At 39.0% G+C, this 24,631-nt stretch overlaps 1 protein-coding gene across 1 annotated transcript in view; it reads left to right on the top strand.

The window, feature by feature from the left end:
• Positions 1–637: 637 nt before the first annotated feature.
• Positions 638–24,631, top strand: part of FRY (FRY microtubule binding protein) — a gene marked incomplete at its 3' end in the record, with an annotated part of 132,062 nt that continues 108,068 nt past the window's right edge. The window contains exon 1 of the mRNA XM_010172653.1: positions 638–707. Within this exon, the coding sequence (XP_010170955.1) occupies positions 638–707 (70 nt within the window). The remainder of the gene's footprint in view (positions 708–24,631) is intronic.

Raw genomic sequence — 24,631 nt, 5'->3', positions numbered from 1 at the left:
AGATACGCATTAGAGGCTGGGTTTTTTTCCTGAAGTTCAACAGTACGTGTGAAATTCCTCCAGCTGCAGAAGAGACGGTTTCAGTGGGGCTTGAAGTTGATCCTGGGTTTGCAAGAGGAGGTGCATACGCTCGGGCTGTCAGCTTCTGATGGCAATAAAGCTGCAGGCAGGCGGGCGGGCGGGCAGGCAGACGGCGCGTTATTGGGAGCACGCAGCTCGGGCAGCCTTCGGGAGGATACTCTGACTGTGCTTACGGAACAAGTGCTGTGGTGCTGCATGTGCCTCAACTGACCGCGGGAAATGCGCCCAGTTGGGGAATGGAATAAATGAAAATACATACTGAGAGGGTGAGGGAATAAAAGACTCCACAGATAGAATTAAGTACGAGCCCCGGAAGAAGAGCAAAGGACAAAAATCTCATGGTGTGTTTTTGTTGTTGTTGTTGAGCGCCCTTTTTTTTTTTTTCCCTTTTTAATGAGCTTACCTACCATGAACGGAAGAAGTGGATCTGCGGAGACTTCATTTCCTCCTCTGACCCCTCGTTTACATCACTAACTGGTGACAGTCACATCTACATACATAGTACCTGCCACTTCAGCTGCTCAGAATTATAGAAGCCTCTTTGTATGCAGCAGACATGGCTAGCCAGCAGGATTCAGGCTTCTTTGAAATCAGTATCAAATATTTACTGAAATCCTGGAGCAATAGTGAGTAGCAGAAGAGTAATCTTTTCATATTACGCATTGCTTGGTAAATAGCTAGGATAACCTAAAGGATAAAATCTTATATTTCTGTGTGTTTGTGTTATATAAACCAAGTAATTTTTGCTTTCGTCAGGTCTAAAAATCACAATGTTAGAGATTTAAATAGGTTTCATTAACTGCAAAGGCTGTAATGAGATTATACTAGATTTTGTTTGATTGAATTCTGAAGTTAGGCTGCTTTCTGGCTCTAATAGTACATTGCAGGGAGTGCATTCCAAACAGTGTTTCCTGCCTACATGTTTATTTGATTTGTTCAGGCTTTTATCTAAATATTGTTGAAAATGCTGTTTTATCACAAGGGTGTGGCGTTGCTCAGAAGTTGGTTTTTATTAATTTTGCACCGAGGACAAAAATACAGTGATTATACTTCAGGTCTGAAAGTCATTTTAATGTGATGAAAAGCAAAACATCAGTTGATTTTAGCTGCACTTCCCACCCTCTGTGTTTAATTTCAGAATCTTATGCAATATTTCCATCCAGAAAGAATCTCTCTGTTTATCTAATCCAGGCTGGGTTTTGCAGAATGTAAACAAATGGCATTTTAGTCCTTCCTTGGTCTTTTCAGTATTGCTGTTCCTGATTTCCATTGCTGTTTCAATCAATGACTCTTTGGATTTTTAGCAATATTACGTAATAAAGATTTCTGAATAAAATTTAGTGCTTGCAAATATATTCAGATTAGGTAAGGCCATGGGATAACTCTGGCAGAAATTTGCGTTTTGATTTCAAATAATATTCCTTTTCTATAGCAGCTTTTATTAACAGTGCTAGATCTCCATAATTAAATGTTTTTAAAAGATAGAACACAGTGTCGCTGGAAAAATCCGACTTGGTTACATATGCAGTAAGGTTCTGATCATCCCACTGTCTATAATTTAATAACTTCTGCATAAAAGACTAGTATTTTAAAATTCTATGGTACAAAAAATTGCTAAATCTGCGTAATACAAGGCATGGATCTGAATACCTGCAAAGAAATAAAAATAACACTGTGTTAGATGTGTGGCATGCAAGGCTTGTCTTCATTAAATTATATCCATAGAAACTGTATTTTTCCAGGTCATTTGTAACCTCAGTAACACTGTACTGCTTGTTTGAGTCTGTTTTTCTACAAGTGTGAAGCCACCAGGGAATAATACTATTACCTGAACAGCGTTGCTTATCAGCTCTCCTTCTAAAATACTTAGTGCATATTCATTCAAATCACTGATCCCACAAGGGGTGGAAGAGAATTTTATAATTTAGTTGCTTTTTTGGACTAATGTTAATCAAATACTGAGAACATAAGTGTGTATTGTGAAAACACATATTTTGTAACAAGCTAGTTGCAGTTTATGACAGAAGAAAAACAAGTCACTTTATGGTGCAATAATCAAGTTCTGGCATTATTTTTGTAATAGGCCACTGTAACTTTAAACTAAGTAAAGCTAGCACTTAAGAATATAAAAATTACTATATTATAGAATTAAATAGAACATTTTAATTTTTTTCTTCCTTTTTCCTCTATATCAGTGTATATTAAAAGTACTTAAAACCAGCAAAGATGTTTCTAGTTTGAAATTAGCAGTCCTTAAATGAAATTCTGTTTTAGAGAAATGAAAATAGTATATGAATAATTGGTATTTCTGACATTCTTTTAGCTCATAAACACACTTTCTACTGTATTTGAATAAACAGTAAGAGGAGCTACAATAAATTAATCCAGGTTGTCTTAAACTTGTTGCCAATTATATTATTTTTGCTTTCAGTCTGGAAGGCTGTGTTCAAAAATCCGTACAGATCCTTTCTAGCTGAAAAACAAACAGTTTGCTAAGAAGACAGTAGGGAGCTCAAAAGACCTAGAGCTTTCTTCAGCTTTGCTATGTGATGGGTGGAGCAGAGGAAAACACTTCCCTTGCTTGAGAAACTGCTGGGGAGCCTGCACATGCATGCACAGGAACATGTTTTTCAGAGAATAGGTGCTGTGTCTGCATACCCAAGAGCAGAAGTAAGCTATAAATTATGCCATGGCATTTACCTAGTAGAAAGAGGTCTAACATACTGTTTTAAAAGAAAAACAGGTTTAGGTCCTACAGTATATATTTTGCTCAAATGGTAATAGGGTAGGGGTGCTCTCCATGTATGTTTCTGTAAATTGGCACTTTAAAACAGTAGCTGTAAATAGCATTTTTCCTTCCCGGGTTTTGTAGTCCCACCAAAAGGAGTCCTTTCTATTGATTTGTATTTTGGCTTACACAGAGCATTAACATTTTCTAATAGATTGCCAGCTGCACCCATTGGCTATACCATACCATGAAATATACACCGTTATTCTACCTGGGACGACAGTTTTCTGATGTTTCTATCTAAGGTCCTTAACAAACTAGCATTCTTGAGATGCCAGGCAGGATTTCAGCTCAGTGTCACACAGCACCTACGGGTTCATCAGCCAGCTAAGGAGGCAGGTCATTTATGGGCACTGGAGTCAGTTCAGCTTAGGTACCTGCTAACTATTGTAATCGGGATGATACAGTCAGTGGAATGTTCTCAGTGGGCATGCACTCTGGTTCCTAAGGGACAAAAAAGCCGAGTCACAGCCTGGCCTTTGAATCATCCACCAAACTGAGGGACCTCAAAATACTCCTCTGTGCAGCTCTCAAAACAGACTTTTGCTCTGCACATCATCCAGTTCTGGAAAATATCCCTGTCATGTTGGAGATGGGATCAGAATTGAGATTCTCTGGTTGAAAAATAAGAATTGATTTATTTTTAAACTGGTCTCATTTGTGTTCTGATATTTTCTTAAATATTCGAATATTTTTGGTCAATGCTGCATTAGTCAACAACTGCAAACTCTGCATTAGTCAACGACTGCATTAATAATTTGCATTACTTCTTTTGAAATTACTGCTACAATAGCCATGCTTACTCAAAGTGAATAGTGCTCACTTGGCCCACTGAGGTCAGTGAAATAACAAGAATAAAATAGGGCTCAGCAAAAGTAAGGTGATTAAGCCTTCTCCGATTTGTTATGGAAATACTGCAAAATACTTTTTGTAAATAAATATTTGTAAAATAACGTAAGAATCCAAATGTTAAGAATTTCAATCTGCTCTTTTAGACTGTTTTTTCTTTCTGAATGGATCAGATAATAGATTTATTCTGTATTTAATTCCCATTTTTCAAAGTAATAGTTTTAAAAAAAATCTTAACAGAAGTTTAAAAATCAAGTTACAAGAAGCTGGAGTAGCATCAGTATAAACTGCAGGAAACTATAACAAATTCTGTTTTTTGTAGTTTCTAGATCAGATCAGCAATTAAGTTTACTGGAGGGAAGGATTCTGTAGAAGAATCCAAACGGCACAGGTAGATGGCTCACTTGTGCTCTCACAAGTCAGCTCTTACGTGGGTGGACTGGTAGAAACTGCATTTCATTGTCTCCCAGTTACTAGAGATTTTAAGGTGTCTTTTTGTGTAATGAAATGAGAGAGCACATTTTGCATAGTGAACATTTTATTTTCCACTTCTCATAAAACGGAGTTATCTGCAGGGCCTTGTTTTAAGGATTACAACACTTGTTTATTTACCTTTGAATGGCAAGATTTATTTTTTTTCTGTGGACTTGAATTTAATTCGGATTTGGAATAAGGCCTTTTTCAGTATTAGGACTTCAGGTCTTTCCCACGGCCCATACTTCTCTGTCTTCTTCCACAGCAGCCGTCAGCTGAATCCTCACATCATCATCCTCTTCACCTGTGTGCTGTACAAAGCCCATTGCTCAGTCCTCCCGCTACACACCCTGTGCTCCTGCATGCCCAGTCCCTGTAGCAGAGCCTGGCAAAAGCCACTCGCTGTTCTCTAGTGGTGGTAACACTGGGGACAGCTTAATCCCGGGGGCACACGGGCACCCACATCAGTTATTGCTCGCAGGCAGGGCTCAAGCACAGCAGCATCCCACGACAGTCCCGCTCGCTCGTTACGTACCGAGCTGAACACAGTGCCAGAGTCTGAACAGGTTATTTTGTCGGAAGAGGATCAGGCAAAAGAGAAACTTTTCAATGACCAATGTGAAGCCTGGGGCGTTGTTGGCTGCCATGTAGTCCTTGATTAAATGGATGTAATATATTTAGCAGTAAAATTCAGCCTTTTTACAGAGAATATTCCTGAAGTCCTGTGTCCATGAGCAAGAGAAAGGGAAGGCTGTGGGCAGTTTCTTAGGCAAAAGTCTGTACTACATGTAAGTTCTGTGGTGCACTATTTCAATATTCTAGTGAGATTTTATTGCGCAGGAAGATGGTAACAGCCGTTCTGCAGGGGGTCACTTACCTGCAGACAAACAGAGGCGTGTTTAAAGCTGAATATGCTAGGCACACTGTGCTATCAGAGCTAGTGACCATAGCAGGGTGTCAGGGAAGGAAGGAAGCTCCTTCATGTTTCTCAGTGCCCACTTAAACGTTCCCTGAAGAAGAAGAACGTATCCTTCCCTGCCATCTCTCTTGCTCTGGCATTCCTACCCTGGCAGACCCAAAGTGAGCTGAGTGACGAGGCTGGTGTGGTGCAAACCCACCCTGGAGGGAACGGGTCTGCTCCTGCCTGAAGCGAGTGGGTGGCCTGCAGCTGGGGAAGGGCAGGGGCCTGTGGCTGTGCTGAGGGCACAGCCGGCTGGCACTGACCGACGAACTGCAGCCTGGGCTGGGGACACGCTGGACCTTCTTCTCTTGCTTGCTACTGAGGTCTTACCCTGATACACCTGCAGAAAGCTGGCTCCTTCCACAGCCTCCGCCTTTAGGGAGCCCTGGGGAGGAAGGTTAGCATCTGCTCTGGCCTTGGCATGTGACTCAGCCATGGACAAAGGGTGCTATTAATTCAAGCTGTCTTGCTACATAAAAGGGATTGATTGCTCTATCCATTGAGCCTGAAATTAGGGTGTTTAGTATATTCTTCAACTTTAAGTAGTCTGTGATTGCCAGCAGAAGAGTGACTTGCTTAATAGTGGCGACTGTTATCTCCCAGGACAACCTTGTTTCCATTTGTCTTCAGATCTGGTCCTCTTCTCCACAGAGCTGTAGGGATTGTATTAAACCAGAGTGTCTGGGCTGTGTTCTGGGTGGTACTCACTTTAGAGTTTAATTTTAACATGGTTCTTCTTAGAAGGGGAGATGGAAGTTTTGTGACTTTGAGGACCTGAGAACTCTTAAAAGAGGATTTTTGTTTATTTTGATGTTTACTGCTTTCTTCAGGACCTTCCAGGATTGTTTCTACCATATTGAGAGGAAAAAAGCATGAGAGAATCTAAAATGCTCTATTGTAAAATTCAGTTTATTTACAGAATGAGTTTGCATGCCATTAAGAATTTGAGTTGTTTTCATAAACACCTACAAATAGTTTGAGTGCAGTCTTAGTGCATAATTTTTTGTGGCGAAATTTCAGTCCTTATCAAAATATAAAATAGTCTGTAAACTAGGCATAAACTAGGCATAGATAATTACTGGTACATATTTCATAAAGGTTGCAATAATTTTACTTGGGGTAAATACAAAACTATTCTGTTGTATTATTAGTATCCACTTTGAGTGATTAACTTTTTATATCTGATATTGCAGTACCATTGATTTATCAAATTTATCAGCAGTTTGGTTTTTCCCAATATAGATAGTTAGTATTCAGAAAGCTCAGGGAAGCAACTAACAATTCTTGTGGTTTTCTCTATGCATATAATACCACTAAAGAAGCCATAGGCTTTTATATATATATGTATATGTACATAAAAGAACATGTATAAGGGAAATTATAATATCCAGATTACCTTACATGTGTGAAACATACGAAAGTGTCCATGGTTTAGTAAAGAAGGATATAAGACAAAATGCTACTTAACATTCCTTTTGTATTGCAGTCACTTTTGGTGCACTAATTTCATTAATAGTTTAAACTCTCCTCTCTGTATTGACCTTGTGGACAGTAGGAAGCAGTCTCCGCATTTCCAGAATTCTGATTGCATCTACTTGTCCAGCTTCATTTTCTGTATTCATTCCTGAGTTTCTAAGTGATTGGTAAGTGCTCCGACACTTGCTATGAGTTGGTAGCCCTAGAGACTGAATTTCTGAACCCATGATGGGCAGGTGTGGCATTGCCATAGCTGTGCCTGGGAGGGTCAGTCCCACCCCAGCCTCTTGTCCCTGTCCCCATGCTCCTAGCCCTTCTCTCCCACCCTAGCTCGCTACAGAGTTATTAGAATGGTGAAGCTGTATGGTAAATCATATTTATTTCCTTAATAGTGACTCCTGTACCCATGCCTGCTTCTAAATATCAGAGCTAGTTCCTTCTTCAGGCCAATCTAGCTTTTGCATCCCTTTCTGCTTCAGAGCATCAACTGTGAAGTTGTTGTTTCTATTGTTGTTTCTGTGAGAAATTTGGACTGCAGAATAATTTCACAGAGGTAGGTAGCTGAATTATTTGTGAGTTGGTGATTTTTCATTCACTGCAATTAGCTAAAATTGATTTGAATCAATTTTCCATAGAAAGAAAATCCCTTCTCCTTTAATATACTTTCTTCTGAATCATCCAACCCTTTGTCCTATTGCTTCAGCTAAAAGGAATACGAAACATAGTGTTCAAACTTGACAGCAGCTCTTTCAGCTGCATATTGTAAGTTCTTATTGTGTTTATATTTTTTGAAAATTTAGATGGAAAGATGTTCAGTAGTATGACAAAGTCAGGTAAGACATCTGCCAACCAGGTCATCAACCTGCAAAGAGCTTGTAACTAGGAATGACAGTGGAGAGAGATCATGACCCATAGTTCAGTTAGGTAGCAGTCAGCTGGGGTGGAAAGAAAAGAGTGCAGGGCAAAGGGAAGAAGAGAGACCTCAGGAACTGTAAAGCAGGATGAAGAGACACCCACCTTAAGTGTATGTGTACAAATACCTGCACTCTGGAAAACAAGCAGGGGGAAGTCAGTGCATGCAGTTGCAGTACTACGACCTCACCGGAGCAGCAAGCTTGGTGTTAACAGCTCACACAGAGGGATATGAAGGATGGATACAAGCTCTTCAGGAAGGACCTGCAAGGAAGATGAGAAGTGGAGATTGCCTTCATTGTGAAGGAGCTCCTCATGTGTATGGAGCTCTTCTATGGGATGGGTGGGTGACAGTGTGCTTGAGAGTTTGTAGGTCAGGAACAGAAGAGAAGACTTAACGGGTTACATGATGGTGGGAATCTGTTACAGGCCACTTGATTAGGGTAAGGAAGTGGACAAAGCTTTCTTTAAAAAGCTTGAAGAAGTTGATGAATTGTTGATGTTGGTTCACATGGGGGACTTGAACCTCCTGATAATCTGCTGGAAGTGCGACGTGGTAGGACACAAGCAGTCCAGATTTCTTGAGGGTATTGGGAATAACTTCTCAATACAGGATAGACCAACCAGGGGTGAAGTAGAGCTGGATTTGCTGTCCACTAGCAAGGAAGAACTAGCTGGAGCTCAAGATCCTGACAAGAGTGAGGAAAGGAGGCAGAGTACAGACCCTGGACTTTAGGAGATCAGGTTTCAGGTTTTCAGATTTCACAAACTGTTAGGTGGGATTCCATCAAGGGCAGCTCTGAAAAGCAAAGGAACTCAGGAAAGCTGGCAGGTCTTTGAAGTCAGCATCTTCTAAGTGCGAGAGTGAACACCCCAGTACTCAGGGAAACAAGCACCTTGGCTTATCAGGGACCTCATGGCTGAGCTCCAATGCAAAAAAGGTCGTATATCGGAGGTGTAAGTGGGAGCTGGCTACAAAGGAGTAATTTATAAACGTTGCTTGGGCATGCAGGGATGGTGCTTGGAAATCCAAAACTCAGCTGGAGATGGGAATTGCAAGGGGTATCAAGGGCAACAAGAAGAGTTTCTCTTGCCTCATTAGTAGTAAAAGGCTGAACAAGGAAAATACGGACCCAGTGCTGAATGGGGCAGGGGCTTTAGTGACAGTGGACTGAGGTACTGAGTGCTGACTTTGCCTCAGTCTTCACCAGCAAGGTCTCTCTGGCTTCTGTCTGCGAGGCGCTGCAGTGCCTCTTGATATGGCACTTCTGATAAGGGGGAAAGGGAGAACTTGTGCAAGTTTGGAGTTTGGGAGCACAGACTCTCTTCCTTGCCAGAACTACTGAGAAGTCTGGCAATTCCTTATATATTTATGATCTTTTACGTATTTAAATTGTAGTCACATTCAAAACAGAGGGATAGGAAAGGTTTTCTATTCACAGCATACAGCAGAGCTTGCTAAAACAAGTGGCTGAGTGAAACACACCTGAGAAACGCTGCCTTCCTCCTTTGCTCTCAGCCAAGTAGCAGTGGCTTCACTGAGTTGACGAATGCAGCTTATTTCTTCCTCTGCATGAAATACAGATCACCAATAGTAAGAGACCATCAACAGTACTGAATGTTTGTGTGTAAATATCAAGGTCACTGATGCAGCTGGTATTACAGAGCTGCCTGAGAGATTCAGTGCTATCACATCCCAGAAGGGAGATTTTGGGGTGCTTTTCAGGCCACTGGTCTGAAGAGAAATCTGAGTGTTGTTTTGTAAATACTGTGGGATCACTGTAGTGACACATATCACGTGTCTCCAGAGGAATGTATTGCTGATAAAGGCTTTATTAGGTGGTTAGAGCCTTAGCAGAGAAGTTTCACACACAAAAAAACTGAGACCCTTTTTGAGAGACATGCTGTACAGTCTTTATCCTGAATACTTCCATGCTTTCAATAATTTGCTGTTGTCAAATGTAGCACTAATACATGCGAGTAGAGAGGCTGCTGTGGTTTTCACTGGTCAGTGAGGGGTTCAGAAATCACGTTTTGTGTATGGTTGAAATGTGGAGATGTTAGATGGATTGACATTAGACAAGGACTGACCAAAATAACGTAACAGATCTTTATTATTATTGTTCTTGATTTTATTTACAGTTGTGAAGTTGCAGATGGTTTTAGTTTTATTTTGAAAGGCTTGACTTTGGAAGATTTATTTATATTCCCTTGCATTCTTAAGGAACCAGTAGTACCTGGCTCAGCACAGAAGTCTGCCAAAGGTATTGTTTTGCAGGAATTCTTCTGTAATTATGTGATCATTATACTAACATTTTTTCCTAATCTCTAGCTATCTAGCTCTCCTCTTTCTGCAGCTTTGAAGAGTCTCAACTTGTATGTGGAGTAAATTAAACTTTGAAGGATGTCCATTTATCAATTTGTCTGTTTTGATATTGATTCCCTTGAACAACTTTTGTTGAGCAGAATATACACAATTATCTTTCTTGCTGCATTTCTGATTGTTATTTATTAATGTCTTTAAATGTCTGGATTAATTTGCTTTTGTAGTCAGGATAGCTGTACAGAGTTCCAGCCAAAGTTCATCCTTGAGAAGTTTGTAGAGTAGGTTTCTGCATATACTCACAGTAATATATTGTTGTATATTATCAGAATCAGGTTCGTTCTGTGCAATACCATGTGTTGAAAGTAGTCTAAGCTACCTTACATTGGGTTTTGCAGTTTATTCCATTGTAACTGGAATTCTTTTTGGTCTGCTTTCCAATGGAAGCAAAGCTAATTCAGTCTGTCTGCCTTTTTTGAACATGTTGACCAAATTCAGAACAATTCAGAGAAAGGTAGAGTTCTTAAAGATACCTTAGTTTCTACAGAACTTGTAAAACGAGGCTGTTAGTAAAGAGGAAAGTCCACCTGATGAAAAAGGGTAGCATAATCTTCCCATCTCCTTAGACATGAGAAAATCCTTGCTGTGACAGCCTTTGTAAATATCCCAGCTGTGAGACAAGCTTCAGTCACACCTTTGAGAGGATCGCACACAAAACTCATAGTGTTGCTTGTTTGGAAATACATTCACGAGATGCAAATTGACATTCATTAGTTCAGATGCAGGGAAACTGCTGCAGATACTTTGCTTGCAGTGGTCTACATTGTAATAATATTCATGCAGTGCTTCCCATTTGGAAGCTTCACAGACTTAAATTCTTTCATCATTATTACATGAGTATGAAAAATGGAAGTATTATTTCTTTATTGCTATTACTGGGGAAATTGAAACAGAGATATTAACTGAGAAACACAAGATCGCACATGAAACCCGTGTTAGAGTTGGAAATGAAACCCTGTCTTCTGTTCCTTTACTGGAAGAACCTTTCTTCCTTCACGTTCTTGGTAGCCAGAGGACACATTGTGAATCATGACTCAACTAGTTATTATTTGTAATGAGATTTTTAATTGGCGATAAGTAGTAATTTTACAATGGAAATATCCTTGGATTTTTAAATTCCACAGAGTGCATATTTGTTGCTACTGATGCCTTAAATGAGAAAATTACTTAGCTATAATTCTTTTTCTTTGAAGGAGATGTTTGAAACAAATAACCTCACTGAACCCTTTATCTGTGTGAAGCAAAACTAGGCAGTTATTTTGATTTTTGTTCTATTACTCATAGGCAGGAAAATGTGGCAGAGCAATGTATGTATTCTTTACCAGGGTGAGTACTTGATCAAGAACTGTAACTCTGGGAAGTACAGCTTTTGAAATACAAAAATCACTGGGCTTTGTAGTAAATTAAGCAAAGTCTCAGTTTGTCCATAGTAAATTTTTAACATTGATATCATAAAAGAGAATCACAGAATCACAGAATATTAGGGGTTGGAAGGGACCTCAAAACATCATCTGGTCCAATCCCCCTGCCGGAGCAGGAACCTAAACGAAATCACACAGGAAGGCGTCCAGGCGGGTCTTGGATGTCTCCAGAGAAGGAGACTCCACAACCTCCCTGGGCAGCCTGTTCCAGGGCTCTGTCACCCTCACTGTAAAGAAGTTTCTTCTCAAGTTTAAGCGGAACCTCCTGTGTTCCAGCTCACACCCATTGCTCCTTGTCCTGTCACTGGGCATCACTGAGAAGAGCCTGGCTGTTTTCAAAGGAAAAGTTAAATTAAATTTTTTTATCGTTTTTACTCGTTTGTCTGTCATGTATTCAAGCAGTAAGGGACAGGACAGGTAGAAGCAGGTGTTACAGGGAGCTGCAGACTTCTGTGGCAAATGAAATTTCTGGAATAATTTGAATTATTATTTTAATGAACTTTTAAAACTAAATTGTTTATATAGACATGTTGGGATTTTATAAAAAGATAGGAAAAAAGACTGTTTGTTAATGATTATGTGTGTATAGTGCTGTAGCTACTTTTTAATGTAAAAACCCTCTTTTCTGTTGCCAGTACATTTTTCTGAGCTCAGCAGTTTGAGCTAAAGCACTTCTAAACTTAATGTCCCTGAAGGTGAGTTTTGTAATTTTTTTACAGAAATTAGTCTACTATCTCTAAGAATGAGAAAGTGCAAAACCACTGTTTGTGTTAAAAATTCTCTTGAAGAGGGTCTTGGGGATGGGTGGGGGACAGACACCTTACAGCCAAGCGCCTTGGTACAGGGAATGAACAAAGAAAGTGAGGGCAGAGAGGAGAGCAAATTTGGCTTAAAAGCCCAGAAAGGAGAGCCAGCGAGAATGAAAGGAGAAGAGGCAGGGGAGGAATCATCAGAAATAGGGGAGGAATCAGAAATAGGGGAATTGGTACTTCCCAGATAGTGGGAGTGGAAATGAAGAGTGGCTGGTAGGAGATGTGGCCAAGGGGAGACTGGAATGGGTAGGTGGGTGAAGGGGTAGGGATGAGAGGAGGGACGGGACAAGGATGAGGGGACTGGAAGGACAAGATGAGCAGTGTTTGGCTGGACAAGGGGAACAGTGTGTGGGAGTTTGAGACTGGAATGGGGAGCCTGAAGTGGGGAAGACACAGCCTTGAGGAGACACCAGATTGTAAAGATGGAGTAAGAAGAGAGCAGCTGGGGAGATGGGGGAGGTGAGAGACACAGAAATCCCCTCCCAAGCACAGAATGCGGTGCAGGAGTCCTGATTTCCACCCTACATCCTTGCTTTATAGCAGATCCCTCCAGCCAAGGGTACACGTTGCTTTGCCTTAGTATTTGGGTTAGGTGACAAAGCGTTATCAGGTGAGGAGAGCAGCAGGTGACTTGTGTGTGCTGTTAAGGTAACTGGGTCAATGGTTGATTTGGCATCAGATTAATCATATGTCCGCTATGTTACCTTGCTTATCATCTTCACTTTGGAAAGCCTGAGTCCAGTGAGATAATGCAGCACACAGTGGAAAGCACATAGATGTACAAAGAAATGCTCTTACCAGATTATTGTTCTATTTATTATTACTCGTAATGCAGTAGCAGATAACTTCCTCACGTATTGCTCCTCCAATACAGCAGGTAGCATATAAGCTGATAACAAAAGCGAGTCTGTCCTAAGATCTCCCAAGGGAGGATGTTAGACAGATACGGGAGCTTTTGACGGTGTTCTCAGGTGGATGAAGACACAGACCATGTGTTTGGGTGTTAGTGAATATTTGAGTGTCACTCGGCCTAATAGTTTTATGAACAATGTGTTGAAAACTGGCATGAGGCGCTGTAAATAAAGTGTCCTTGCTGATGGTTTGTTGTCACATTAGTTTGAGCTCAGTAGTTGGGTACTGCAGGGATGGACTCTAGGCTTTGCTTTATTTTATATCCTCGATAGGGATTTGCAGGCAGGTAAATAGCATGTTAATTACATTCATTATAATCCTTACGTTAGAGTAAGTATCAGCAAAGAAAAAGGAGGAAAAACAAGAATAATCAAATGAAATGAGGAGTTATGTAGAGTAAAAATCTGAAAATGTACTTACCATGGGAGTCTCTAAATGTCTTTTGAGACAAAATTTATTTTTGAAACATGAAAACCAAGACTGGCCACTTTTATAAACTATAATGTAAGGGACAGATCTTCACTGGAGGGAGAGACATAGGGTTGACTGTCTTCTGCAACTGCAGAGAGAGAAGGTCCGTACACATACCTGCACCTGGGCCAGTTCCCAGCTCTATTGTGCCCAGAGTGGGAAAGCCAGAGGTCTGTTCATTACAGCAGAGCTGCTGAGAATGGCAATTACAAGGGTTTTTAAATTTCTTTGGGGACAAACAGTAGTCCTTAAAGCAGTGAAATGGAAGCATCACAGTACTGGCACGTTAGAGATTTGTTTAAATTTATTATATGCTTATGATATTAACTGAGACTTAGAATGGCTTTTTGCCTAATATTAATACCACTCTTTCTGGTTCACCATAAAGGCTATTATTACTTTATGCATTAATTTCTTGATATAAAAAGGAATCTATTCCTGCAGAGTAATGAGATCGATAGTTTCTACGAAGTTGCTGCCACTGATTTTAATCAAGCATTTTTCCCAGTTAAGTGTGAAAGGATTTATAGTACTAGATCCTCTTGCACAGCTAGCACATATCCTAAACATTTACCTACCAAATTTCAGCCTTGTTGGTACATTCTTGTAAAAGCCTACCTGACTGAGATGTCATGCATTTTAAAGATTACATTTATATATATGCACATATATATACACATTTATATATACATATGTTAAGACAACATCCTCAGGACATCATTTTTTGTTATAAGGTTTTTGTTTTTATAATATTAAATCCAGAAATTACATTTCACGTTGATACAGTTTACATTTATTGTGTTAGACATGTTTACCTATTTTATAGAAGCAGAATTTGAAACTTTTGTCTGGAAGGTTTGAACCTATACATTATTGTTTTCTATATATTTGTGTTTCAATAAATATAACAAATTATATCTTGCTAATTAATGCAGAAAATGATCTTCAGTCATTAAACTTATGACACAAAAGATCAGTGTAATCAATGACAATATTTTAAAATCTTTTTTCTCTTTTGAATCGTACACATCATATGCATTGTGACTTCAAATTATAACCACAGTTTTCCATAAACTGTACAAGAACCAGCACAGTGTCATGAAATTCTGGTAAATATCTGTATTGATAATTTAAGTAAGATATACTTAGCAGTATTTGCAGAAAGCTGAGCATTGTCCTAAGGCTTTTTCACTGAAGACAAGGGAGTATTTAATTGTTTACATCAGTGAAATTGGAGTTAGACTGGTTTTACGTGTGTTTTTAAAAGCCCACAAACTATAAATTTAAAATCACTGTTTTAGGCAATTCCTCAGAAAGTTTTAGACTATACTTTTTTCAGGAAAAGAAAGTAATCTTTGGATTTCTTTTTACAGAATAATAAAATCAAAACACAATGTAAAGTTTAAAAAAAACAATGCATAATACATTTTTTTATCAGTCCTTATGCCTGATGTTTGCAGTTTCATCTATTGTAACTCACTTCTATGACATCATCTTTTCTGAAATACTGAATAAAAAGATTACCCTATAGATTTCAGCATTTCAGGATTCATATCCAACTTTATCTTTAAGGATATATTTTAAATTAATTCATTAATTATGTTGCATTTATGGTAGAGTTGGACAGCTGCCATGAAATAACTCATTTGGTTGGTTCTGTCCGTGTTCTGTTGGTCAAGGCAAAGTAACTCAGAATAGCTTCTATCTACTGAGTAGCTAAGGTGGCCATTTGAATTTGAAGTCCTCAATGGTTGTAAAATGGGCGTACAGATTTTAGTGCATACATCAAAAATAATGAACCAGTGTGTGTTTCTCACAGAGACGCCTGAGATCTGTCTGAACACATGAACCAGGTAATCGTGTTTCTTTAAACAGTGACTTTTCTCATCTGTCATTCCACTTCCTCAGGAGTGTTTCGTTCACTGTCACGTGTCAGATCTGATACTCACACGCTCATCTGTCCAGCTGGTAAAATCTACTGAAATGGGCTCGTGCACAAAGTGCGGAGCCCGGGTTTTTCACTGTGCCTCCACCTCAACAGAGAGCAGGGGCCAGTTAGCTGGGGTCTGGCTGCAGGAGAGAGCAGCCATCCCTGTTAAGTGCCTGATGTATGTGAGGGTCACATTTAACATACTCAGCGTCTTTAAAATAATCTGATTAAGTGTAATCCTTTCACATTTTTATTTATCTTATTTAAAGTTGTTAAGAAAATTATATGCAACAAATATTACTGTTGGTTGGGATGAAGTAGAAGAAAATAAATGGGTTTAAGCGGACATTCATTTCATTGGTCATTATCTTGGCATCTTTTTATATCATGTGAAAGACTGATTTATTTTGGATTAGTGGCTTGGTTCTGATTGGTCTGGACTGTGTACATAAACAGCATAATGTCCATTTTATAGCACTTTAAAGTTCCTACATGTTTTTTGTGCAGCTGTTACTTAGTGGCATTTAGTATCACAAGGATACACTGTGCCAAACCAGAGATGTCTTTACTAGGAAAAGAGGGGCGTCTGGAACAAATGCTTGCTTTGGAGGTTGATTCTTGACCTACTCGTTGCTCTGCTTTGAGGACAATAAACTGGGATTCAAAAGAAGTCCAGGATGGAGATGAATATGACAGAAATTATTTAGCATGGCTCAGACTCAGGCAGAAAACAGGTAGAAATATCTGAAGGATCTGATTTGGAGGTGCTGTATCTAACACACAGTGACAAGAACAAAAGGTAATTTACCAATGTAGGCATTCCCTTGCCCAAATACCTTTATTGTTTTATGTTACTTTTTATTATATTTTAATCTATCATGTAATTTTTAGTGATTGTCAGTCATTGATTGAGTGGCAACTACTGAGAGCCTACTAAGCTTTAATCTCTTAATTCAGAGCACATTGAATTCTTTCTTCATATTTGCCAAACCTCAAACAAGCAGAACATGGGTAATCCTTACCATTCTGGCCAGTAGCCAGAAAATGAGAGTGCTCTCCAAGAAGGTGGGTGACAAGAGTTCAAAACCCCGAGGTTTAATTAAGCATTTAACCCAAAGCTACCACGTTCTGGGTGAGTGCTCTAGCCCTTATGCTGTTACATAAAAAGCAGTTACAGCCAAACTGAAAAGGAAAGGAGCTGCTGCTCTGCTCTGCTTTGTACATCTGAAGTGGCCCAACAGTGTGAGGTCCATGTGGGGATGTATCTCAGGAGGTGTCAGGCCCAGATTGGCTGTTGGGGATCCATTCTGAGCTGCTGCTGGACTCACTGGGAACCCAGTCATCTGGATCGGTTTTCTGGTTCCTGTTCCACAGGCCGGGTTTAAGCACCCAACTTCTCTGCTGACCAGCCCTGAGTGAAAGCTTCTTGGAAATATCAGGTCCCCACAGTGGTGATGGTCAGCTGAGAATGTACTGAAAATTTCAGTGCTTCTTTCCCTGTGTATATGGAAAGAAATGCCAATGATGGTGTTTCAGTTCTTAATTTATTACCAGCCTCATGTACCATTTCAGGTACTTGAGGTTTGTGCTTCATATACTTTTGTACATTCTTTCTTACTGACAAAGCCATTCATTATCATTGGGTTGCCATGGAGTACTGATCACATGGATCTGGGAATAATAACCCATTATGCTAATATAGCTTGTCATTGTGTTTGATGCGAAGTGATGTCCCATAACAACAGCTGATGTTTGTAACTAACACAATTTATGGCAAGATCACAGTTTATGGAACAGGGTTGCCAAACATTGCCTACTCTCTTTTCTTTGAATTACCTTTTTGATTCCATACCTATTTATGAAACCATTTACGAATTTTTTAGGTCAGTGTTGTCCTGTTTTTAATTTTTTCCTACAGTGAGAATCAGGGTTTTTTAACAGAACAATTCTGGCCTATTTGCTTAATGCTAAAAACATGTGTTTATCTTCTGAGCTCTCCTGCCCCTCTGGAGCCTCAACATTGTGTTACAAAGTACCATCTGGGACAAAGGCAGGACAATTGACTGTATTTCATGAGCTTCTTAGGTGCCACAAGAGAAGAATGATGAAAATTATGTTCAATAGGTGGGATACATAATTCTGTAATGCAACCAGCATTACCACAACCTACCTTATATGCCATAGTCCAAAACTGAATTTTATTTCAGACTGTGCTACGGTACAAGGAACAGGCCTTGAATCTTTATATTGATACAACTTTGTTCTGTAGCAGATGACCTAACATTTGTTGATGATCTGTAACATTCACTAAGATGTGGTTGTGGCCTTTTCCAGATTCTCAGGACAGTCTGGTGCACGTGAATATATTTTCAGTAATAGCATTTCAGCCATGTTTATGAGCTTCTCAGACATCCAGTCAGACAATGGCATATGCCTTGCCTGGACCATATCACTGCACCTTCGGAGAGCTTTGCTTTCCTATATATGCATTCTCTTAAGGCAAACCATTGTTTTGTATGGTTATCCCTTTTACTTATAAGGTGTATTTATAAATTATATTCTGGCAATGGACTTTTTCTTTAAAAAATTCCCTGAAAGTTGAATCATCCCAATAAGTTGCCTCTGCTTTCATGTTCCCCTGAGGTATATTCTACAAAATAACCCTTAAAGTCAGCTTCTGTTTTCGCAAAGCAGGTTTGACAAGCAAACCATCGTGGCAGGAAATTATTCCATATATACAACAAAGATACTCCAATCACACAAGTTACATTTGTAACTGGATGTGCAAAGAGAAGTCAGGTAATGATAGGCATTCAGACTTCTGCTTCTTGATAACTACCAAGATTAGAGATAGGAGAACCCTTCTTAGAACATCTGTATCATACTTTTAACAATGAAAGGTTGTTTGTAGCAATATGTTTTCTTTTAATATATTCAACGAGTCATAAATTACAGAACCAGAAAAACTACTGTGTCATCCAGTGTGTTCTCCTCATAGAGCAGGCTTTATGGCTTCTCTGAATTAATTTCAGTTTGAGCTAAAGCACATCTTAAGAAAAAAAAAAATTCAATTTTAAATTTCCACTAATGGAAGAATCAGCACCAGTCTTAATAGCATTCTGGCAATGAATTTCCTTCCCTTTGTGTTTAACATCGTTAATGCATTTGTCTAGTTTAAAATTCCAGACAGTGGATGTTACTGAACGAAGAGCTGTCTGCTAGCAAATTTCTCTTCCTCATATTCATGCTTTGCAGGTATGGAAGCCATCTCACGAACTTTCAAGCATCCTTGGTGTTTATATTACAACTGACATAGTCAAGCCTGGCTTTCCTGATAGCCAGTGGAGAGAAATAGGCAATTTCAGGGTACAGTTCAGATGAGCTGCTTTATGTGTGTTTATTAGGAGGTAATGAATCCTCCTTGGAAGTGCCTGAGAGCTTGTGTTGTCTAAAAAGGCATTTTGGGTTGAGTGTCTCCATGTAAATGTGTTTTGCCAGTAGGTGCCATTGTAGGTGCAATGGGTGCAAATTCCTGTCATTAGAGGATATGATGAATGACTGTGTGACTTTCTCATGGTCAAACTAAACTAAGCTTTAAGGCAAGGTTTCCAGTCATGAGTTAGAGTTGCCTTTCGTGAATGTCCTCTAGTTCATCAGCATCTCTCTCAAGTTGCAGACACAAGGATGGGACTGAGCATCCAGCAGTGTTTGCAGACACTGGCAGTGAAGCAGTAGAGCTTTCCTGCTTCTGCTTTTGTTTATCCTGCTTGAAAAGGCTCTCCATAGCTCTTCAGGTCACAAGAATAGCAGCCTGTTTTCGACACATTAGTCATCCGGGTCTCAGGCTTTTTTTCATAATCAGTGCTTCCCAGGAATAGAAAGCCTTATTCTGTCCGTGTGGCGTGCGTTCTTTGTCTCTGGCCATGCAGTTCTCCATACGTTAGAATTAATATCTCATCTATTCTTTGCTTGCATTTAGTTTTAGTCCTGGTTTTGTGAAATGCTATTCAAAGTGGAAGGAGCTTTTTACTATTTTTTCTGTCTACCACTCTTAATTTGTGTTTTGCTTGTAAACTTTATAGAAATATTTTTGTTTCTCTTTTATGTTATTAAGAGTAAGGATAAATAGTGCAGGACCAAGAACTGGTATCTGTACCTCCACTACAAGTACATTCATTGGGTTTGATTCTCCCTTAACACATGTTGAGAAGTATCTGTTGCCTCGCTTTTAACCTGTTTTTGTTGTGAACATTGATTGTTTGGTACTCATTCTGCAGTTTGGTAAGATAACGATCCAGTTGCCAAACAGAAATATAAGACTATAATTTTATCCTTGTTAAAAAAAATTATAATCTCGTAAAAAGATACAGCTAATTTAATAAAATCTACTTTCCATGAACCTATTTTTATTGCATTGTATTATTATACTTTGGTTCTTTATTAATCAAATGCAGCCATCATGGATGAATATCAGGCCAACTGTGTTGCAGTTGCCTGGATTGACCTTGCTGATACTTTAAGAAAACCTGATACAACATTAGTTTTGGCTGAATTTCCTTTTGAATATCCCAGAAAAATAATCTTTTTATTATTTTCAGATTTAATTAGGTTCTTCAGTTTTTAAGGGAATTGCTCGTTTTTCTCAGTGTTTAAGCTGTTTATTTGGAAAATCTGATGTTAAGTTTAGGATTCTCTCTCTATTTTCATAACTAATTGATTCAGCATTCATCTCTACAGGTGCCTGTTCTTCTCCAAATTGAATAATACATTTCTGGCATTCACTTAATCCAAGACATCTAGACGTTTCAATATATGGAATGAGTTTTCTGTCATGGCCCACTGACCAGCATGAGAGCAAAGTCCTGTCTATGTTGTTTTAGATATTCACAACTGTCTGGTCATGCAGAAGGTCCCTGAGACAACAGCTAAATTCCATGTGCTTCATTCATCTGTTCAAGTGAAAGTTTTTCAGTAGGCAGCTGTACTCAGGCCTTTAAAGGTTTAAAAAACTTTCACCAGGCTCATGTGGATGGTAAAATTAATTATCTTATCCCTACTGGTTTTATATTTCAAAGTCACCATGAGAAATATTTATGCTCAGGCATAGATGTTGCTTTGTATGCTCCACTGTAGAGGTAAACATCAATGGATGTCTCACTTATTCTTATGTTAGTCTTTATTCACAGAAATCTCTCATGTGGTTACAACACAGAAAGCTTCACAAAATTCTGTAAAAGTCTTCTTGGTCTGTGAAGGTTTAGCTTGCCAATTCACAGTGCCAGCTTGCGGCTTGGTTTGCTCCTGGTATTGTGCCATTTCCACCCACGCGAGCAAGGGTATAAATCCTAGCCAGCAGCAGCTGAAATGCACCACGATGCCGTTCAGTCTGTACAAGATGCTCTTGAAGAGTTTACAAACTTAAGAGTGAGAATCATCTCTTAGAACCTTGGATGCCTATCTTTTTGTCAGTTCTTCAGTAATCACCAACAAATGATAGGCACCTCTAGAAAGTGATTTATTCTGTCTTAAGCTAAGAATCTAAGAAGGATATGATCAGTTACCTAGAAATGTCAGTCTCTTCTTCATTTCCCCTACTGAGAGTCTAGATGGCTAGATTAAATTTAATATTTGGTTTAGAGGTGGCTAAATTTGAACCTTGCCCTAGAAGTCAGCTGTAGAGTAGATCAGGTACATCAGAAGATGAGATCAAGGAAGCAGCTACAGGTTTAAAGGTTTTTCTTCAATATAGTACTACACTTTAAAACATAACAAGGGATTACATCATATTTATTATGGCATGAAATAAGCAAAACTCTTTAGGAAATCAACTCTTAGTCATTGAATAGTAGTAGGTCAATAGGACTGTTCAGACCTTGCAGTTTCAGAGGGAAATGAGCTGCAGCCTGTTTCTTTTTATGCATCAGTAATAAAATACTGCTTATGTTTGCTCAAGTGCATTACAACACGCTCAGGTTTTCATTCACATGTGTACATTGCACAGAAGCCACATCATCCATAACTGATATGCTGTTTTCATTCCAGTGAAACTCATGAGTCTTTAACAGCATGAACCAACATTTGTCAGTGTTTTGGAAGAGTTAAGTGTGGACAAACTGACAACAACAATTCAGGGAAGGTTCCAGTTCTAACATCTGAGGTAGCTAGTCAAATAGGACTCAGATGCAAGCTTTTAATGTCTTTCTGCAGTACAAAATGAACAGTTTAATTATCTTTTAAAATTTCCATCTTATCCAGACTCTGGCAGTTTTCTTATACTCTCTCCAAGAGAAAACATGTAGGGAAGGAAGATGCAGGTCACATCATCCCTGTTTGCTGGTCCCCCTTTTGAAGTAACTGTTCCTTCTCTATTGGACTCTTTTAGCCTTGTGCTTCCTCGGCACTTTTCCAAGTTCCCTAAAAATAATTCTTCCGCTAACACCCATCAACCACAAAATGACGGGAATATCTTCATCTCCCTGTCTCTGAAAAGAAAAGCAAATCCAACAAAACATGTCTAAAAATCTTATAGGAAGCTATTTTCGGACCCAACAAAACCAAAGTGGAGGCTAGCTTTTTCCCTTAGTACATGAAAAAGTATAAAAGAAGAGTATGAATATCTTTATTTAAAATAAAATGCTTTTTAAGCTCTATTTGAGCCCAAAGAAATTCTGGCATAGTTTCACAAATAAACCTTTTCTTTGTTTTAAATTTTTAAAAGTTAATCAGTTAACCTACTAATCTGAAAATGATGATCTGAATATATCTTTCCATTGTTATTTAGAGTTTTTGCTTTTGGAATAACTGGCAAAGATAACAAAACTTTTAAAATTATCTAAAAAGGATACCAAGATTTTGAAAGTATATTATTAATCTCAAGTCAGCCTTCGAAGAGGCAGCGTGTCATTACCATCTTAAACACAGAAACTGTGTTTGATTTGGATCCTGTCAGAAGCAACACACATTTCCTTTAGTGTGAAGTCACCCCCAAATGGAGCACTCAAACGGCATTTGAAAATTGGTTTGGAATTGTCCACAAGATTTCCCATGTCATTTAGCTTTTTCAGTCTTTCATCTTATAATAAACCAAGCAAATTCTAAAACTGGTGCAGCTAAAAATCCTTATGTTACATGCCTAGATTCCCCCATATCTTCAGCATAGTGGGATATGTAGACAAGACAATAATGATCTAGAAGAGTGAAAACGGGCAGGAAGGATAATTGCTTTCCTGCCTCACTCAGGTGTCTTGCAGGTGAAGAACCTGATCTGCAAATCATTGTCCACCCCTGGATTCAGAGGAGTGCAGAATGGGTTTACCACAAGGAGATAGCCTTATGTCCTGAAATGTTCAGTCTCACTGAGGATAACATACAGTCTGGTTTCTGCCCGCTGTTTTATAACACCCCTGAAGATACTGAAAATAAATTGAAGTATGGCATGCACATGCACACACACACACACACAAAGTTCAAGCCTTCTTTTTCTTGGCTACAATAGTTGGGTTGGCCAAAGCTTATGCTGCATCGGCAACTCTGCCACGTCTTAGTGGATGCACTAATTTGTCTTGTTTTCTGGCTTTGCTGTTCCTTGTGTGCACATAAAATTTACACTCTCTTGTTGTGGTAAAAGGAATAGGAAGTTTGGAGAAGGATTGCCCAACCAAGTCTACAGGGGTTGTAAATGTCTTCTGTATTTCAACACCTATTCTGAAAAGAGTGGAATAAATATATCTAAACCTGGCAACAGCATTTTTTTCACTAAGTCTTCGGACAGAATAATTTAAAATGTTGGTCTTGGTTAAATCTGTGACAAAGACCTGGAATGCCTTTATCACTGAAGATGTCTCCTTCCTTTCACTTCCCCTGTGACATTTTACACCAATGATTCTCCTGAGACATGTCTCTTTAAAGAAAAGGAGGAATCTGAAATTTATAAATTAGCCTTTTCTCCCTTACAGTTTCAGCATAATCAAGGAGTTTGAGAATTTCTATTTGGGAGAGCTTAGGTCATCTCTCACCAGCATTTTGGAAATACTCCCAAATCTGTTGTTCCCTTCAGAATTTTCTTCAGAATGAGCCATTTTGCTCCAGAATCTTGAACTTTTTTTATACTTTTCTCCATGGAACTGCATGGCCTCTTCCATTTTATCTTCTAGACTAGATAGGATTTCCTCTGGCACAGGGATTTGCATGCTATGCCCAGACTTTTGTTTTGCGTGGGATTGTTGGATTTTATCTTTGTTACATTGCAGACTATCTATCTAATTGGTCAGCCAAAGTAATTCTGCCCAAAGAATCCTGTATTTGGATTAAAGAGGCTTTTGAAAGACAGGATGAGTTGGGATAGTTTTATGTCACGTTCTTGTGTCAAGACAGCTGCACAGAACAACCTAGCGTCTTCTCCCAGTAGTTGCTTGAACAATAATTTTAGACAGAGTATCGACAGCATGGATTTTTAAAATACAAGTTCACTGAGATTTCTACTATGTGTAATTTTGGCGACAACTTTGTTCTACTAAGAGGGAAAATGGGTTTGAGCTTTTGCAATATAGGCTCTCTCATACATTCTTATTGTCTCTATGTGCCTGTATCTACTGTCTGAGCCTACATACTGCTGTTAGTGAGTAAATTTTTCACTGCAAATAATTCCCTCACCTGCAAATGAGCCTTCGCAGGGAATCTGTTTCATGCAATATGAATATTTGCCTACATGTTTCGTTTACTGCTTCTTTTACATTTTTTCTTGAAACAGAGGAAGTTTTGCAGCAGTACGTCCAGTTAAATGTAGCGTCAAAGCTCCATGGTTGATACTCTCTGCCTAGAACATACATATGCAAATGGTAATTACAGATGTCTCTAGCCCGAGGAGAATGCATGCCATTCATACAGTAGCTTTTATATGGACTTTAGAAATTGCTGTAGGCCATACAATCAGGTTTTCTTAAATGTATTTTAATAATTAGTTTAAATTATATTTAGGTAAGAGTGCAGTTGGGAAGAGAGGAGGAGTATCTTAAAAAGAGTATATTTAATCCCTGGTTTATTGACTTTTAATAAAAAATGGAAAATAAGCAGTAAACAAAACACGTAGGCCGATATTCATATTGCATGAAACTGATTCCCTATAAAGAGTAAGGCCAACACCAGTACCACTATAACTTACC

This window comes from Antrostomus carolinensis, unplaced genomic scaffold (assembly GCF_000700745.2).
Source record: "Antrostomus carolinensis isolate BGI_N321 unplaced genomic scaffold, ASM70074v2 scaffold16207, whole genome shotgun sequence".
Taxonomy (NCBI): domain Eukaryota; kingdom Metazoa; phylum Chordata; class Aves; order Caprimulgiformes; family Caprimulgidae; genus Antrostomus; species Antrostomus carolinensis.
This window is presented reverse-complemented; position numbering and strand designations above follow the sequence as displayed.